Below are 19,171 nucleotides of genomic sequence, written 5' to 3'. Positions count from 1 at the left end.
CTCACTCCAGTATTCTCGTCTGGAAAATTTCATGGACAGAGGAGCCTGCTAGACTACAGTCCATGGGGTCACAAAGAGTCAGACATGACTGAGCACACACACCACAGCAGATGTATACTCAAAAGAACTGAAAACATATATTTACACAAAATGTTTTACATCAACATTCATAGTGATGTTGTTCATGATAGAAAGTAGAAATAACTCAAGCTCTTATCAATGGTGAATACATAAACAACACATAGCATATTCATACAGTGAAATATGTGGTCATAAAAAGGAAGTATTGATAACACACTACCACATGGATGAGCCTTAAAAACATTATACTAAGTGAAAGAAGCTAGTCATAAGAAGTCATGTATTGTATTATTCCGTTCATATGAGATAGCCAGAACAGGAAAATCTATAGAGGCAGAAAGTAGATTAGTGGCTGCCGAGAGTGGGGCGGAGTGGGAGTCAGGGTAGGGGTCAGAGATAGGAATAGACTCCTAATAGTCATGCTTCTAGGAGCATCAAAATGTTCAAAAGTTGATTGTGGTGATGGTTACACAACTCTGAATATTTTTAAGAACATTTAATGGAACAATTTTAATTGATGAACTGTTTGATATGAGAAATATATCACAATAAATCTTAAAAAAAAAAAAGTAGAGTGATGGATTTTCAGATTCTGAAACAGAACAGTCTATTCCATTTGGTTGAGAAGATCATGTTCCCTCAGGCTCAGATTGGAGAAAGGTACTTCAGACACATCTCCATGACCTGGGGTATTTGCCTGAGTGCCCTCAGTGACTTGGGGATTCCCTGGTGACAGATGGTAAAGAATCTGCCTACAAATGCATAAGACCCAGGTTCGAGGCTGGGAAAAACCGCTGGAGAAGGAAATGGCTATCACTCCAGTATTCTTGCCTGGAAAATCCCATGGACAGAGGAACTTAGCAGGCTACAGTCCACGGGGTCACAAAGAATCGGACATCACTGAGTTACTCTCATGTTCACTTTTTTACTTCGTCAGCTACTTAGTATTCTCTTCTTGGATACAGAAGAAGTACTACGAACCCCTAACTGAGGCAGTGATTGCTCCTTGGGCATTGCCTTACTTTGTACAACAAAGTACACCACCTCAAAGATTATCTAGCCTTGACCTCAATTCTCAGAGAGTCAGTGAGACCTGAGACTTCTAGCAGTTAATAGAGAATTTAAGTCCCGAACTCCACCTCTCAAACAAAAAGTTCATCACACTTCATGAAAATATCCTTTTGTTTATATTTGCTTGAGTTTATACTATAGAAGAGGGTAGAAAGCTCCCCATATGGCATCAAAGGTAGACAGACATTTCTCATGCATCTGAATTTTGTGATATAAGACTTGTACTTGAAAGAGTTTATAATACTTACAAGAGTCTATAATACTTAAAAAAAAAAAAAAAAGAATACCCATGGAAGAGCATCAGGATATGGGAGAGCTAAAAAATGAAGCTAAAATATAGTCCAGTACTCACTTCCATACTTAGGTCATTATTCATCCTGATGCAACCTGAAAGATCTGTTCCTGGGTGGGGACCAGCTGAAGGGCCAGGGCACCTGACAACACAAAGTAAAGTTCCTTACTACAAGTGGAAAAATTGCAAATTTTAGCAGATACTAATCTATCATGTAGTTTTCCTTCCCCACCCCAATTTTACCAAATATCTAATTAAGTTCATGCCTTCAGTAAGACATGATGAAAGAGAGCTCCAAGTTTTATCAGAGAGTGGTTATAACCATAGAGAATCCAGCCCCAAATGAAAATGAAGTATTTGCAATTCAAAGTCTTGCTTCCTGACCCCTTGGTACAGATAGGAAGTTTCAGTGGAGTGGACAGTGCTCACAGATTCCACTGACTTTTCTGAACTTTTCCTAAGGAAGATCAATCTGTGTACTTAGAAAGTTGAGTAAATTCAGAGGAGCTTTGGGTGCGGGAAGATGGGCACAGGGGTAGATTCTCAAAGACTTGTTTGCCTGGAGTGTGAAGGAATAGAATTATGATCAAAACCTAGCAGATTAAGTTAACTTAGCAGTACATGATATATTCCTAAAAGCTGGGAAACATTTTAAACAGCCTAATTCATCCTTTGTACTTTTAGGATGGATATTATGAAATTCAAAAGAGCTATGGAGCGAACTATCTTTGTTTTAAATTATCGATTTTCAGAAAGTTAGGCAAGTTACACAATAAAAATTCCATGATAAAGGTGTTACAATCTGAGGATATGAAAATCTAACTGATTAAAAGAGTAGGCAATGGAAAGAGGCCACCCCCCCCAAAAGCAGAATAAGTACAGTCTGTCCTTTTAGCTTACCTGTGTCTTTCAGTCACAGCCAAAGCACCATCCTCTATTTCTTCATATCTGGGCCTTTCATGTGAAGCATGGATTAGGTTGGCCACACATGAGAAAGGTGTCAATGCTAGTCTTGGAATTGCTGTAAAACTATCCAGATGCAAGGCATCTGCATTAGAAGAGAAAAAAATAAAAATAGAAATTAATGGTTCAAATGCAGATGCCACAAAATTCAAAATCTTTGGAGGAACTCTCCAAAAATTCCCTCTTTGGAGATGAGACCATTTCTGAGACAGCAAAAATCAATTCAGTTTTATTAATATTTTAACATAATCCCCCATCCCCTAAGTTTTCATGCCTTTCTTTTTTCAAGGAGGAGTGAGGGTGGAGGAGGGGAAACAGAAACCCTTGCCTAGTAAGCAACTAGAGGTTTCAACAACAACTTGCTGTCACAAGCAAAATCCAGCCAGCCACCTGTTTTTGTAAATAAAGTTTTATTGGGACATAGCCACACCCATTCATCTGGCATTATCCAAGGTTGCTTGTGTGCTACAACAGCAAAGCTGAGTAGTTGTTGCAGAAACCATATAGCAAAACCTCAAATATTTACTATCTGGCTCTTTACAGAAACAGTTTACCAACTGCTGAAGAGAAAATAGTTCGACATTGTCTTTGTTTTTGTTGTTCAGCCGCTAAGTCGTGTCCGACTCTTAGAGACCACATGGACTGCAGCACAGCAGATTTCCCTGTCCATTAAAGAGTGCAGGAAATAGGATGACAATTTTTTCTGGGTGTGGAAACTGTCTTGTTATGTTTTTCTGAGTACAAGCAGCAGCAGAATTTAATAGAAAAAACATAGACTTTAGAATCAATCACAATTTTCTATTCAAAGCCTGACTCTGCCATATATAGTTTTGCGATCTCAGATAAATAACTAACCCACTCTGAGCCCCAGTTTACTTACACATGAAGTGCCACATGACCTGAGGCAAGCTCCTAACTCAATGTTTCCGTTTCCTTATTTCTAAAATGGCAATTACATTAGCATCTACCTCACAGGGATATAGTGAGGATTAAAGGAATTAAGAGGTATGTTCAGAGCAGAGACCTGTGCCTGGCACATAGGGGGCTCTCCTTCAGTGCCCTTGTGATGATCACTGAGTTCCTGTGGGTAACATCATCCCTAGAAAGCAAGTGCTCATCTATTGTCCTACATGAACTGGTCACTCATTAGCTGCGGTGGCAGTTTTCCCTTTTCTAGTTGAAATGATCCACAAATGATCACTCTACTTACTTTCTATTTCTTCTTAAAGTTATTTTATCATCCCATTTCTTTTATCCTTTCAGAACCAACCATTAACTTTTACTTTCAAAGCACATCTATGTTTTGATGAGAGATGCCCCAGTTTTGAGCATCTCCTAAGATAAGGTTCATTCTCCTTAGCCTGGCATTGACATGAACCTGCTCCAAACTTACATTCTGCTGTACCCTGACCCAAGTCCTCTTATTTCCAAAGTGACTTGTCCAGCTTGAACTCTTCTCTTACAGCTTTGCATTCTTCTTTTCCCCCCATTCATGCTATTTTCTCCATTGGAATACTTTTTCCCATGCTTTTTGCTCTTCCAAATGCAACTTGTCTTTCGGTGCCCAGTTAAACACTCGTTTCTTCTGCAGAGCCTTCTCTGACCCCAAGTCTTACTTCCCTTCATAATCTGTGAGCTATTTTAGGGATTACTGTTTATTATATTAATATATAATACAGTGCCTTACACAGAGTAGGTGCTCAAATATAAGTTGACTGAATGAATTCAGGGATAAACATATAAGCTTTCAACAACCGTTGCTATATATTGTTGTTGTTATTGTTTAGTCACTAAGTCATGGCCAACTCTCTGAGACCCCACGGACTGTAGCCCACCAGGCTCCTCTGTCCATGAACTTTCCCAGGCAAGAATACTGGAGTGGGTTGCCATTCCCTTTTCCAGGCGGTCTTCCCAATAACTGATCATTTTCCCTTTCCGAAAAAGCCCCACCTCCATCGGTGTCTAACAGGGTATAGGAGAGGGCCATCCACGCTTACCCAGAAGAGGTGTGTACCAGCATGTGTGTTTGAAGGCCAAGGGTAGCTGATGTATTCTTGCTTCTGGACCACTATATCTTTTATGGCAATGCGGCTTCTGAACAGAAATCAAGTACTATTAGCTTTCCAAAGGGCTGAACATATTTCATAATCTACTCTTCTCATCTCCAGAATCAGAAAGAATATCATTGTCCTCCCACAAGAGAGATCAAGAAGAAAATAAATGACACCAAAGTAACAAAGCTTTCATGCTCTGAATTGAGATATATACCTTATGAGTAAGATGTAATACTTATTAAAAATTACTCTTCAATAATTTAATAGAATGGTAACACCAATTCCCAATAATAAACACTTTCATATAAACAAAGGTGTTGGGGAAAGAAATATGAGGGGCAAGTTTGGTTATATAATTCTTCTTTATGATACTATAATCAAAAAGTTTTAAATAGTACCATTTCCTAGGGCCTATCAGAATTGTGTGTGTGCACATAATAAATAAAAAAAAAAAAAAATAGGGCTTCCCTGGTGGTCTAGTGGTTAAGACTCCGACTGCTAAAGCAGGAGAGAGAGGTTCGATTCCTGATCTGGGAAGATCCCATGTGCAACAGAGCAACTCAGCCCATGCACCACAACTACTGAGTCAGCACTCCAGCTTTGGAGCCATGCTACTGAGGACCTTGCACCTAGAGCCTGAAGGGAGCCACAGGGGAAGCCACCACAGTGAGAAGCCTGTACACCTCAACGAAGAGTAGCGCCTGCTCCCCTGCTCACCGCAACCAGAGAAAGCCCACACACAGCAATGAAGACCCAGCACAGCCAAAAATAAATAACAAGTGAACCTTAAATAAAAAGTAAAATCAGGCATTCAAGCCTTAAAAAAGAAAAGAACATAGGTATCTTGCTTCACCTGATAATCTCTCAAGAAAATTAGTATAGAGGTCTAACTTACCAATACTTGCACAGTAAGTTCACAATTGGCACTTAAATAGTTTCAAAAAGCTGAAACTTACCAGCTGTTCCTGGAGAAATTGATGAATTCTTTCTGTGCAGGACAAGGGATCACAGTGAGGAAATTCCTCATCTAAACAGCTCTGTCATGAGAAAATGGTAGAGTATATTCAAAAATAGGATGATAGAAGAGTCACAGATACAAAACACATTAAAGATGTGATGTTAACTGAGGGGGAGAAAATAGAGTAGTTATTTATCTTGTATTTTACATTAAGGGAACAAGTTTATAATGGTAAGCTTCTCATTGCATTTTCCCCGTTACTTATTCTAGGAATGAAATTCAAGGATCAGTAACAGGAAACTCAATGGCTTTGTCATTGAATCTTCAGGCAGAGGCCAGAGAAGCTTGTTGGAGACATAACTCAGAGTAGTGAAAACGGTGTCTGTGAAAATTTTACAGCAATAAAACTGTGACTTTCCTCAAAGATATAGATACATATCTATCAGTTACACTATAATAGAAAACTGGTGTTCTTGAGATGATTAAAGCACATTTAGATATGGAGATTTTTCCTGTTCAACTTATTGTAAGGGGCTTCTTAGGCATTCTGCCTAGCTTAATCTCTGACATGAATTGTTTTTCTGTTTAAACAGATGTTCCTGCATTATGCCCTGGGAACAGATACATGCAAATGTCACCCTTCTCTCTTCCCTCCTCCAGCCCCTTCCCTCCAGTGCCAATCTTACTGTTCCTTATGTTCTTCATTTATGAACAGAAAGGAGGAATTCACCAAGTGTCATAAGGGAAACACATTTAACTCCACCATGGATATCCTGAGATATCCAGACAGAAAGGAGTTGAGAGCTTGGTTCAAACAGGAAAGAAAAGAGACAACAACCACCAAAGCCTACTCAAGTCTCAGAAGGGAGGTGACTAAGCTTAGAAAACTGGCCCTTCGCTAATAGATACAGTAAATTCTGAGGTGCTTCCTCTCTAAAAGATGTTATTAGGAACTACTCACTGGTGAGTGTTCTCTCCTGTTTTGTGAAATGCTTTCAAAAACGCACGAGAGGACAAAGTTCACCAGAGCATCTTTTTCTAAGTCAGTTATTTAACTTTATGACTAAAATTATTATATATTATAACTTAGCTTCAAAATCTTACACCAACTGGACAACTTTCCCACAGTAAACACGTATCACAGGGGTTTGGGTCTTTCTGTTTGTTTTTTACCTGAAACAGTAAGCCATGAAGTTGTCCTTTAATTAACTTCTTTCTTAGTGGCTGAATTGTTGCTATAAAGAGAATGTATAACCAGCTTAATATGACAATTTGCAAACTGCCCCCCTTTATGCATTTCATAAATTAAATCTGGGGCCTGAGGAAAGGAGAGAGAAAACAATGGCTTTTGAGAAAGATGTTCTCAACTCAAGACTCATCAAACTGGGAAAGCAGAAGAACAAAACAGGTGGGAGCAACTAAACTATTATTGCCCTTGAGTATTTAAAATTAACCTTGATCAATGCAAGTGAATTATCTTCTAGAAGTGAGTCACCGAATTATTCATGTTAAAAAGGGAATACACCTCAAAGGTTACTCCATCCAACCTCCTACCCATGGGGAAATTGTCTCTTTAATAAGCCTCTGCTCAAGCTACAAGGAAAGGAAGCCCTGGAAACAGAGCCCCAGAGCCCCAGAATCCTACAAGTAGGTGTGATGCCACTGATGTCCAGAGAACTGAAGTGCGTAACTGGCTATTCGTGGAGCTAAGATCGGACTCACAGGACAGTTCTCCACTCACTATCCTCTTTTGTGAAATTAAAAATATTTGTCTCTCTACTTAACTGAAAATTTGCTTCCCAGCAACTTCCAAATTCTCATCTCTGAAATAATCAAAGTGAGAAAAACACCTATTTAACTTTTAAGTTAAATAGTAACTAACATATTTCTTATTTGACAATCCATACCCTTTGAAAAGTAGCCAAGAACCAGAAAATAGGCTGAAATCATTGGAACAACCAAAATAGATGTTGATATCCGTGCCCTTTATTCACGTGGCAAGTCCTATACTTCACTCAGATAGTGGGCTCAGAATTTATACATAATTCTCACAAGCTTGACTGTTTTCTCAGCCCACAGATGATTAAAAACAAAAATTAAATGAGGGTAGGAAGCTCTGCTAGATGGAGGCATATTAATAGCTGCCACTTAAAAAAAAGTCACTAAGAGCCAGGAAAATTAACAGCAGATACTCTGGTGTCCAAAACACACAGAAATCTGGTGTTTCTTATTTTAAAGACCAACAGTTTTACATCTCAGTAGCCTGAAGAAATTCTGAGCCATAGAAAATAATGCTAATACATGTGAAAAGTACAAAATCTAATTATAAACATTTTCCAGGGAAAGAAGCTTGAAAACCTCCAATTTGTGGAAAATTACCAATGTAAAATTTATTTTATATGAATTTTTTTTTGTAAAACTAACATTTTTCAACTAAGCTTGACAGTGTTTATGAGGCCCACAAGGAGGAGAATATATTTTAAACCTATTTTAACATATTTAAGTAATTTTAAAGAATTAAATTCTGAATACTTAGAACTCAAGTATAGATTCAATTTTTTAAAATTCCCTGTGTTTACTATATTAAGGAATAAGGCTCTGTTCTCCTAATCAGTTTTCCAAAGTTAGGCAGTTTTCCGAAGGCTCTGTTCTCTTAACCAGTTTCCAACATTATACTTCTGAAGCTGTATATCTCAATACACTGTCTTTGAATTTCTAAATAAGTTTGTGTTTCAGAAGAAATAACAAGTTAGTATAGGACTGTCTAAATTGCCCATCTGCTTCCCCATCAGGCAGTCTTGGGTTTTAGAAACAGTCAATCTCAAAACATTCAAGCTGTAAACCTCATTTCAACAGATGTTTTGTGCAATGGGTAGCGACAATTTTCATATGTTTCATAAGGCAAAACAAGCTGGCTTATGACCTTAATTTGCATGAATCTTTGCATTCTTCTTTATGTGTTTGGAGTTGAACCTGCCATGTCTCCAGGACATTTGGGTTTTACATGGAAGCAAGTAAAACAATGGCCACTGTATTCCCTGCTGTTGCCATCTGTGATGTAGGATGAGACCAGTTGTCTTGGATACATTCAGCCTTTGAAGGAAGCTGAAATAAAACAACTTTCTAAATGATTATGCACTAAGACACTGCAATTGATTGGCTGCTGAAAATCAAGACCATGATATTGAGCCATAATAATGCTAGCCATCAGCAAGTGTTGACATTTTGGACTATGGACTTCATAGCATTTCTGAATGTTCTATTAAATTGTGCATTAAAAATATTAAAGTTCTTTGAAAACCACAGACTAGAAGAAAATAATTCACAACACATATATCTGTCAAAGTTCTTGTATTCAAAATATATAAAGAAAAGAAATTCTACAACTCCATAACAAAAGGACAAGGGACTTAACTTGAAAAAGGGCAAAAGATTTAAGTAGCTCACAAAGAAGAAATACAACACTGGCCAGTCAATCCAACAAATTAAAATCAGATACCTGGAACTCCTATACACTGCTGGAAGGAGCATGAAATGCTCCAAGCACTATGAAAACTGTTTGTACTTTCTTAAGATGTTAAAGTTACAGCTGTTCCTAGATAGTTATCCTAGGTTAAAAAAAAAAAACCACAGGTCCACACACAGACCCAAAACTGGAAATAATTTAGATGTCCAATAATAGGAGAAAAGATAATCATATTGTGCAATGTTCTTACAAAACAATGTAACTCAACCATGAAAAGGCATCCCATTGATAAACACATTGAAGGGAAGACAGACAGAAGCACACAAAAGTTTATACTACACAACTCAATTCTAGAACAGCCTAAATTCTAGAACTCATCTAGAACCCACTGATGATAGACATCAGATCACTGGTTCCTCCTGGTGGTTGGGAAGGTAGAAGTGGAAGTAACACAAAGGAAGTTTCTGGGGTTATTGAAGTTCTGTGTTTCCATGTGCACTTGTCAAACTGGTTCCACAGCACACTTAAGATCTGAACGTTTCATGATATACTAATTACTCAGCAATAACTAAGAATTTAAAAACTACAACAAGGCTTCCCTAGTGGTCCAGTGGTTAAGAATCTGCCTGCCAATGCAGAAGACACAAGTTGGATCCGGGGTCTGGAGACAACCCACATACCACAGAGCCACTAAGCCCATGGGCCACAACTACTAAGCTTGGGCTTTAGAGCCCATGCTCTGCAAAAAAGAGAAGCCACCACAATGAGAAGCCTGTGCCCCACAACTAGAGAGCAGTCTCCCTGCTCATCACAACCAGAGAAAGCCCTCGTGCTGTAAGCAAGACCCAGTGCAGGCAAAAACAAATAAAATTTAAAAATAAATAAAAACTACAACAAGAACAAAAATAATGGAGCTTATGAGATAAATAGGGCTAGGAAGAGACCACTAAAAATGTATATGCAACATTGTAACCCAAGCATTATCGAACACAATTGTCATTAGTACCAGGGAAGATAACTTAGATCACTGAGACATAGGACTTAAAATGGCTAAAGGCTGACTCCAGAATCCTAGAATGCACAAAAACAATGGAGTGGAAACGCTGGTGACACTTTAAGTGGCACAGAGCTGGTGGCGTGCTGAGAAAATGCCCATGAAAGCGGAACTTGGAGACTGTGAGGCTGCTGAAACAAACGCAGGCGGGAATAGTCTGCCACAGAGCAGAGCTCGGCTGGGGCTGGGACGGCACGCCTCTGCAAGGGAGGCCCAGGTGCAGACACCTGTTTTTAATTTTCTTAAAATAAAGCTGAAAGCGTCCTGCTGCCTGTCAGCAGCCAAGCTGAGGGTTTTTTCCTTTGCTGCTGAAGGTTATAGTTCTGTTCCTACCAATCCAGATTCTATGCCCAGGTAAACTGAATGAAACGTCCATATTGTTCTCACATGTCTTCACCCATTTGTCAATTGTGAATGAGGTAGTTTACATATAGAAACATACTCCTGCAGAAGAGACCTTACCCAATATGGCCATACTCACTAGCTACTGTTATGCTTTTGTTACAGCATTTATAAATTAAGAAATCTGGCATTTTCTGGAAGAAGATACTGAGGTTCAGAGAGGTAGAGAGTTGCCCAAATTCATAAAGGTCTTTTGTAGACTTAGAATCAGAACATAGGTTTGTTTAACTTCAAATCCTATGCTCTTTATCCGACTCTGTGCGACCCCATAGACGGCAGCCCACCAGGCTCCCCCATCCCTGGGATTCTCCAGGCAAGAACACTGGAGTGGGTTGCCATTTCCTTCTCCAATGCATGAAAGTGAAAAGCGAAAGTGAAGTCGCTCAGTCGAGTCCAACTCTTAGTGACCCCATGGACTGCAGCCCACCAGGCTCCTCCGTCCATGGGATTTGCACACGACTGAAGTGACTTAGCAGCAGCATGATCTTTATCACTGCAATACTTTCTCCTGGATTATTTCATCCACTCATACATTTTACCTCTGGGATAATAGAGGCCCGCATCCCATCAGAACTGTCCAGCAAGCCATGTTTTAATTTTGTTATCTCCTTGGTCCTCATCCCAACACCTATCTTTGAGTATCTCCATCACCTAAATTCCCCTTCCAGTCTCATTTCACTCTTGTTTTAATTGCTCAGTACACAACCACATTCAACCTCAAAGCTGTAAGACTGTTATCTGCCCCATACATCATGCCTTCCATGCTAAGTATAGAAGCTGGAAGAGAATTTCCAGTGAGCTCATCTAGGTGACAGCCTACTCCAAAGTTCATGTCAGATTCTATGTTCAAACACAGAATTATAATATACAGGAGCTTCTCAGGCTCTTTTCCCAAAGAAATATTTATGCCTTCTAAAGGAATTATTTATGATTTCACTCACTGTCTACTGTATGAGCAACTCTCCGAAGATTTTATGTAGATGGGATAAAAAAATGGATGAATAATAAAGGGATGATAGCTTGGATTAGATCATTTAGTCTCTGTTGCCTGCACATCAGATTCACCCTAATATGCTGTATGCATACTCCAGATCTAAGAAGCTTTATTTACTTCATTTTCAAAGCAAACATTCATTTATACATCCAGTATTGCCCTTGTTAATAAGATACTTAAGAGATACATACAATGAAGCAGAAGAAAGGATGCATGCTACTATTCAAGACATTTAATAATTCTAATGGCATATTTCAGGAGGGCAAGTGTGTATACTAATTACCTCATAAATCAGTCCAGTCCTGGTGGCAATTGAAAACTTGAACAATTTTCTCAGTCAACAGTAAATTCAGGGCATCTCATCAAATGTCATAAACAACTTCCTACTTCCAATTTGAGAACACTGTCATTAACCTAAAATTTTGGACTAAACAACTGCATCCCCACACAATTTGCTAATGAATCTTTCTTAGGTACAAGCAGAGAGCAACTGTCATGACATTTAATGAATTCATAAAGCTAACCAGACAGTTTCACAAGAACAAAATGTATTTAAATAGTTTTGTTTTCTGACTCAGAATTCAAATGTCTGAGTCAGAATTCAGACAGTATGTGGTAGTAGTGGTCATGGTGGAATGTGTGAGGATGCGTTTGTGTGATAACTGTCCAAGCTCATTGACATCTGTTCACAGTCTATCTGGAAAATCTTCTCTACAGACTTCTTGAAAATATGTGCTACCCAAATTTCCCTCTTCTTGCAAAGGTTTATTTTTCAGGGTATTATTAGAAAGATCTTCATAAGCAAAAGGTCATCAGAGTAAAATTTTGATAGGCCTGCCTTCTTAGGGGAACAAAAAATACTAGCAAGTGAAGGAGCTGATACAACAATGCTGTATCATATGCAGTGAGCAATTCAAGACAGAAAGGAAGCATTCATCCTACTTTATCCAGCCAGACAAAAATACATGCATCTCACTCAGGGTAGCTTTCATATTCTGTTTTAAATGATATTTGGACCAATTATCCCCTGAGTATACACTGGGAAGACAAGAGCAAGTTCGTAATATTAAGAATGTATATTTTGGAATAAGTTGTAAAACTTGGCCTTTCCAAGAAGGCACTACAGACCAATAGAGGAGGGGATATATGTTTCATTTTACAAAACTGTGAGGTATAATGGTGATTTAACCAAGGATAAATATAACTGGATCAAAAGATTAGACCTCAAAGCACAGCATCTAAAGCAAACACACTATAAACCAACTTTGGAATGCCTTAATGAAGGCACATTCATGTCTCAAAATGAACAACTCTAATCACAAGGGGACCTTTTCCAATGCCCTCTGAGCAATACAAAAAATAACATATAGATTACATAACTTAAAGCATGCTTTATATTGTCTGACAGTGAAGCAGAGTAAAATGATACTTAGAGTTACTGAAAATGAGCAAGTGCTACAAGGCTTAGAAATAATAATAATGAAGTGTTGAACAACCATTGCTATTTTAGAACTAGCCAATTCCTTTAAATGCTTAAACAGCTTTCTCAGATAACAGCAGAAAGGGTACAATAAATCCAAAATAAACAGAAGTCTGAAAATTTCCATGCTTATAGTTAGTTATGACCCAAATCAGTAACCTTCTATAAAGGGAACCTTTATACAGCTAGAACAAGAAGCTGGTTGAACAAAATCATTTGTCTGATAAATGGTTATATATATATATATATATATGCTTTACTTTTATTGAACTATATTTCTAGAATAAAATAAGCTTAAAAATAATCTGACATCTGTCATTTGACAACTGTCTTCTCACCCAAATCCTGAGTAAACATTTTTCCACTTTTAGGTAATACCGAAAAATTACAATATTGTAATTTTTAAAGCTATATATATATATATATATATAAAGAACGCCTTAACATTTTTAAAGACTTTTCAGATGTATATAATATTTTGATACACATTGAATTCATAAGTATTTTTGTTCAATCCTAAAATAATTGCTTTTAAGAAAATAGAAAAAAATAGAGAGGAAAAAAACAGAGAGGCAGGCCTTTTCTACCATGTGATGGGTACAAACCAGCTAATAAAATCAGAGCAGAATATGTAAACAATTTTCAAGTTCAACTATCTCAGGCATACAAGATTTTTTTCCATGTTTACATTTACAGATATTGAGAAGTTTTAATTTTTTATTTTTAATTGGAGGGTAAGTGCTTTATAATGTTGTGTCAGTTTCTGCCATGCAACAATCTGAATCGGCTATATGTATACATACGTCCCCTCCCTCTTGAACCTCCCTCCTACTTGTTTAATTTTTAAAGAAATAACAGTCATGGAAAAATCTAGCTTGTCATAAACAACAAAAAGGGCAAGTTAATGGTTAAATTCTTCCTCTTAGCCACTAGGCAGACCTCTGTGAATGCCCATAACTCTGCCTTCTAGAGCCATTTCAGCACCGTGAGTTCAGTAATAATACAGTAGCTGAAATCAAGACAAATGGCTGTAGCCCTTTTGCCCCTCACCTCTGAGTGGAATAAATTCGAACACAACAAATATTGGCTACTCACTTTTTGGTTTTCTTGTCTTCTGCCCAAGTGTCTGGCAAGTGTTCACTATCTCGGTATTTATAGTCTGGAGATTTCGTTGATCTGAAATTGCTTCTTCTAATTTATGCAGTGAAGGCTTCGCTTCTTCCCCGGCAGTGTGGGCTGCCCCATCTCCATCCTCCACCTGGATACCGACAGTTAACGCTGGATTTTAGCAGGGTGGCCGGGAAAGAAAGCAACTGAATGCTCACTCTGATTATGCACACGAAACTGAAAATGTGCTTTTCTTCTCAGGGAAGCGATAAGCCTCCACTGAACTTCTGCAATTCTGTGTTTGCATGCGCTTCGTATGCCTGAGCTATTTCTACAGTGGCAAAAGTCCTGATATGTCAAGTTGCCTCTTTCTGCAAAGTTGCCTCTTTCATCAGCAGGCTGTTGACACCGCCTCTTACAACTCCCCCTTGACTTCCTCCGCTCACTGCTAGTCGAGAGGGACTGAACTTCGCAGTTCCTCTTTGTTTTTTTGCTTCCTCCTCCATTTTTACTTCAGGGTTTTAAGGACATCTGAGGAGACTTCCTGTGCCTGTAAAGTAGTCAGTCAAAGGCCACCCTACCTGCTTCTCTGCCTCCTCCAACCACTGGCTGGCTTCTTGGACCTGCTTCCTGAAGATGGCTTCCTGCTTGACAGTAACTTCTTGCAATTGTGTGATTGTTTCTAGTCGTTTCTGCCTGGAGTTAAAAAAAAAGTGCCAACCACAAGCTGTCAGTGACATTTCAACCAAGAGTTAACCCTCAGAAGTTATGATAAGTTCAAACTTAATACAGTTCTTCAGAGATGAGAGGGGAAAGTGAAAGTATTAACATACAGATAAATGCTTCACAAATATAGAAATTTAATTAGAGCAATTATATTGCTCACTTAGTCTAATAACCTCACTTTACAGATAAAAAACAGTTTCCTATTCTACATTGGAATATTCAGTTTCCCACAAGCTACATTCATAGTTCTTAGCTACACGGGCACCACAATGAGATCACTGTGACAGGTGCAATATTTACGTATCACATCTAGCATTTTCAAAAAAAAAAAAAAAAGAAGGGAAAAGAAAAAAGAGGGAACAAAAGAAATAAGCACTTTGCTTCATGACATTAGCCTTTCTCCTTAAGAATTGTCAATCATGGTATAATACATGCCACACACAGGAAGGGCTGTTCCCAAGAATAGATAAAAGTGAACAGTTAGTCTTTCCACTACAGTCTTCTCTTTTCTAAAGTCTCTCCCCTCCCCTTTCTTCTTCACTCCAAATCTCTTAGTGTTGTAATGTTATTTCTCTTTTGGATCCAATCCTAAACCTCAAAATATATACAAATGTATCTGTTAGCTAATGAGATTATTTAAACCATGGTATGTACTACTACATCAATGACTGTCTGGAAGCAACTTGACCTAAATAAGGACCTTAGCTCAATGGAATGATATCCTTCAGGAGTGTCAAAACAGTGAGGAAGACACGGTCAGGTTTAGGGTTTTTGTGAGCCTCTCAAATGTTCATACATAGTCAGAATCCCATCGTGCATTGGCATAAATCCAGCCTTGATTACAAGAAGGACCATATGAGAGACAAAAATGGTCTCAGAGAATGCTTTACCATTGTGGTAAGCCAGCAAACAAAACTCTAACCAAAAATAAAAACTACCAAACACTCATTCTATTCAGCATTGTTCAATAGCATGTAGTCAGTTTTTTCTTTTTTAAATTGTGGTAAGAACATTTAAACTGAGATCTACCCTATATACCTTAAAGTGTACAATACAGTGTTGTTAATTATAGGCACAATGATGTACAAAAGATCTCTGGAACTTATTCATCTTACACAACTGATACTATATCTATTGAATTACACCCACCCATTTCCCCTCCCCAAGCCCCTAGAAACCACCATTCTACTCTGCTTCTACAGGTCTGACTATTTTATACACTTCATACAAATGGAATCCTGTAGTATTTGTCCTTCTGTGACTGGTTTATTTCACTTATAGTATCTTTAAGATTTATGGCAAATTTCCTTCTTTTCTCAAAAAGCTTTCAAAAACTTTTTTTTTAAGGCAAATAATATTTCATTGTATGTATATATCATATTTTATTCATTTATTCATCCTAGATGAACATTTAGATTGCTTCCAAATCTTGGCTATTAAGACTAATGCTGCAATGATTATGAGTGTGCAAATATCTTTTCAAGATTTTGGATTTGAATCCTTTTGGATATATACCCAGAAGTGGGACTGCTAGATCATATGGTAATTTTATTTTTAAGTTTTTTGAGAACCTCCAAACTATTTTCCATAGCAGTTGTACCATTTTAAATTCTTACCAACAGTATGCAAGGGTTTCAATTTCTCTATACACTTACAAACACTTGGTATCTTTGGGGATTTTTTTTTTTTTTTAATATAATAGTGTTCCGAACAGGTGTGATTCATTCATCATTGTGAATGACTCATTGTGGTTTTTATTTGCATTTCCCTGATGACTAATGATGTTGAACATCTTTTCATGTACTTGTTGGTCAATTTTATATCTTTTTTGGTAAAAAGGTCTATTCACTTCTTTTGCCCATTTTTAAATTGGGTGTTTCTTGTTACTGAGTTGTAGAAGTTCCTTCCATATTTTGAATATTGACCCCTTTTCAAATAATTGCTCTTCAAATATTTTCTCTCATTCAATAGGTTACCTTTTCACTCTGTTATATCCTCAGATGTGTGGAAGCTTTTTAGTCCAATGTAGACTCACTTGCATATTTTTTCTTTTGTTGCTTATGCCTTTCATATCCAAAAAAGTATTGCCAAGAACAATGTCATGAAGGTTTTCCCCCAAGTTTTCTTCTAGAAGTTTTATAATTTTAAGCTACGTTTAACTTTTCAATCCATTTTGAGTTGATTTTTCTATATGGCATGTGATAAGGTTCATCTTTATTCTTTTATGTGTGGATATCCAGTTTCATTTGTTGACTGTCCATTCCCCATTGTGTATTCTTGGCACCCTACTTGAAGATTAGTTGATTATATACATGAAGGTTTATTTCAAGACAATCTACTTTATTTCACTGGTCTGTAGCTTTGTAATATATTTTGAAATCATCATGTGTGATACCTGCAGCTTTGTTCTTTTTCATGACTGTTTTGGTCTTTTGTAGTTCTATATGAATATTAGGAATTTTCTTTGATGAGGGTGATAGAGGAGAGTGAAAATCCTGGCTTAAAACTCAACTTTCAAAAAATTAAGACCATGGCATCCAGCCCCATCACTTCATGGAAAATAGAAGGGGGGAAAGTGGAAACAGTGACAGATTTTATTTCCTTGGATTCCAGAGTCACTATGGATGGTGACTGCAGCCATGAAATTAAGACACTTGCTCCTTGGAAGAAAAGCTATGACAAATAGATACCATATTAAAAAGCAGAGACATCACTTTGCCAACAAGGGTACATCTAGCCAAAGCTATGGTTTTTCCCTTAGTCATGTACAAATGTGAGAGTTGGACCATAAAGAAGGCTGAGTGCCAAAAAACTGATGTTTTAGAATTGTGGTGCTGAAGAAGACTCTTGAGAGTCCCTTGAACTTCAAGATAAAACCAGTCAATCCTAAAGGAAATCAACTCTGAGTATTCATTGTAAGGACTAATGCTGAAGCTGAAGCTCCCATACTTTGACCACCTGATGTGAAGAGCCGACTAACTAGAAAAGGAAGGATTAAAGGCAAAAGGAGGAGGCAGTAGAGGATGACAGAGTTAGATACCATCATTGATTGAATTGACATGATTTTAAGCAAACTCCAGGAGATAGGGAAGGATAGGGAAATCTGACATGCTGTAGTCCATGGAGTCACAAAGAGTCAGACACAACTTAGTGGCTGAATAAAAACAAATTACTATAAAAAATGCCATTTGAATTTTAACAGAGACTGCACTGAATCTGTAAATTGCTTTGGGTAGTATGAACATCTTCACAATATTGTCTTCCAATTCATAAACACAAGATGTCTTTCCATTAATTTACATCTTTATTTCAGCACTGTCTCATAGTTTTAGTGTATAGATCTTTATCTCCTTAAAGTTTATTCTTATCTTATTCTTTTGATACTACTTTAAATAGGATTGTTTTCTCAGTTTCCTTTTCAGATAATTTATTATTAGTGTATAGAAATGCAACTGACTTATGTATGTTGATTTTGTATGTTGCATCTTTGTTGAATTTGTTTATTAGCTCTAACTGCTTTTTGTGGAGTCTTTAGGGTTTTCTATATATAGATCATGTCATCTGCAGAAATGATTTACTTCTTTCTTTCCAGTGCTAAGGCCTTCTATTTCTTTTCCTTGCCTAATGGCTCAGGCCAGGACTGTATCTATATATCTACCATTACTAGTGAATTTTATACTTTAGTGTACTTTTAATCACTGTTTAAAGGCTTCCAAGGTGGCACAGTGGTAAAGAATCTGCCTACAATGCAGGAGACATGGGTCTGATTCCTGGATTGGGAAGATCCCCTGATGAAGGAAATGGCAACCCACTCTAGTATTCCTGCCTAGAAAATTCCAAGGAAAAAGGAGCCTTATGGGCTATAGTCCATTTCATTTCAACTTCAATAACTCCCTTTAGCATTTCTTATAATGCAAGCCTAGTGGTAATGAACTCCCTTAGCTTTTGTTTGTATAGGGAAATATATCACCATTTTTGAGGGATAGTTTTGCTGGGTATAGTGCCCTTGTTTGGTAGTTCTTTCCTTTCAATACTTCAAATATATCATCCCACTCCTTTCTGACCTGCAAGATTTCTGCTGAGAAATCCATTGATAGTCTTATGAGTGCTCCCTTTTATCTGACAAAACCTTCCTCTTGCTGCTTTCAAAATTCTCTCTTTGACTTTTAACACTTTGATTATAGCATGTCTCAGTGTGGATTTTTTTGGGTTCATCTTACTTGAAATCCTTTAGGCCTCGGGGTCCTTCCCAGATTTTGGAAGTTTTTAACCATTATTTCCTTGAATAACCTTTCTATCCCTTTTCTTCTCTCTTCTCCTTCTGGGACTCCATAATACAGATGTTGGTCTACTCAATGATGTCCATTAAGTTTTTTCACTCTTTTTTTTTTTTTTTAACTCTTCTGACTAAATTTCCAAAGACCTCTCTTCAAGTTCACTAATCTTTTATTCTGCTTGATCTAGTCTGCTATTGAACTCCTCTGATAAAATTTTATGTATTTTTCTCCTCCAGTACTTCTGTT

General features: G+C 37.6%; 1 protein-coding gene across 9 annotated transcripts in view; it reads right to left on the bottom strand.

Moving 5' to 3' along the window:
- The window catches only part of IRAG2 (inositol 1,4,5-triphosphate receptor associated 2), a 109,811-nt gene that overhangs the window by 40,716 nt on the left and 49,924 nt on the right, over positions 1 to 19,171 (bottom strand). For all 9 annotated transcript variants that reach the window (XM_044941249.2, XM_044941248.2, XM_044941247.2 and 6 more), the window contains 7 exons: positions 14,504 to 14,618; positions 13,911 to 14,073; positions 6,593 to 6,654; positions 5,418 to 5,498; positions 4,405 to 4,501; positions 2,345 to 2,492; positions 1,505 to 1,586 (listed from right to left, as the gene is read on the bottom strand). In XM_044941249.2, coding sequence (XP_044797184.1) covers positions 1,505 to 1,586; positions 2,345 to 2,492; positions 4,405 to 4,501; positions 5,418 to 5,498; positions 6,593 to 6,654; positions 13,911 to 14,073; positions 14,504 to 14,618 — 748 coding nt within the window. The remainder of the gene's footprint in view (positions 1 to 1,504; positions 1,587 to 2,344; positions 2,493 to 4,404; positions 4,502 to 5,417; positions 5,499 to 6,592; positions 6,655 to 13,910; positions 14,074 to 14,503; positions 14,619 to 19,171) is intronic.

Source organism: Bubalus bubalis, chromosome 4, assembly GCF_019923935.1.
Source record: "Bubalus bubalis isolate 160015118507 breed Murrah chromosome 4, NDDB_SH_1, whole genome shotgun sequence".
NCBI classification, from domain to species: Eukaryota; Metazoa; Chordata; class Mammalia; order Artiodactyla; family Bovidae; genus Bubalus; species Bubalus bubalis.
This window is presented reverse-complemented; position numbering and strand designations above follow the sequence as displayed.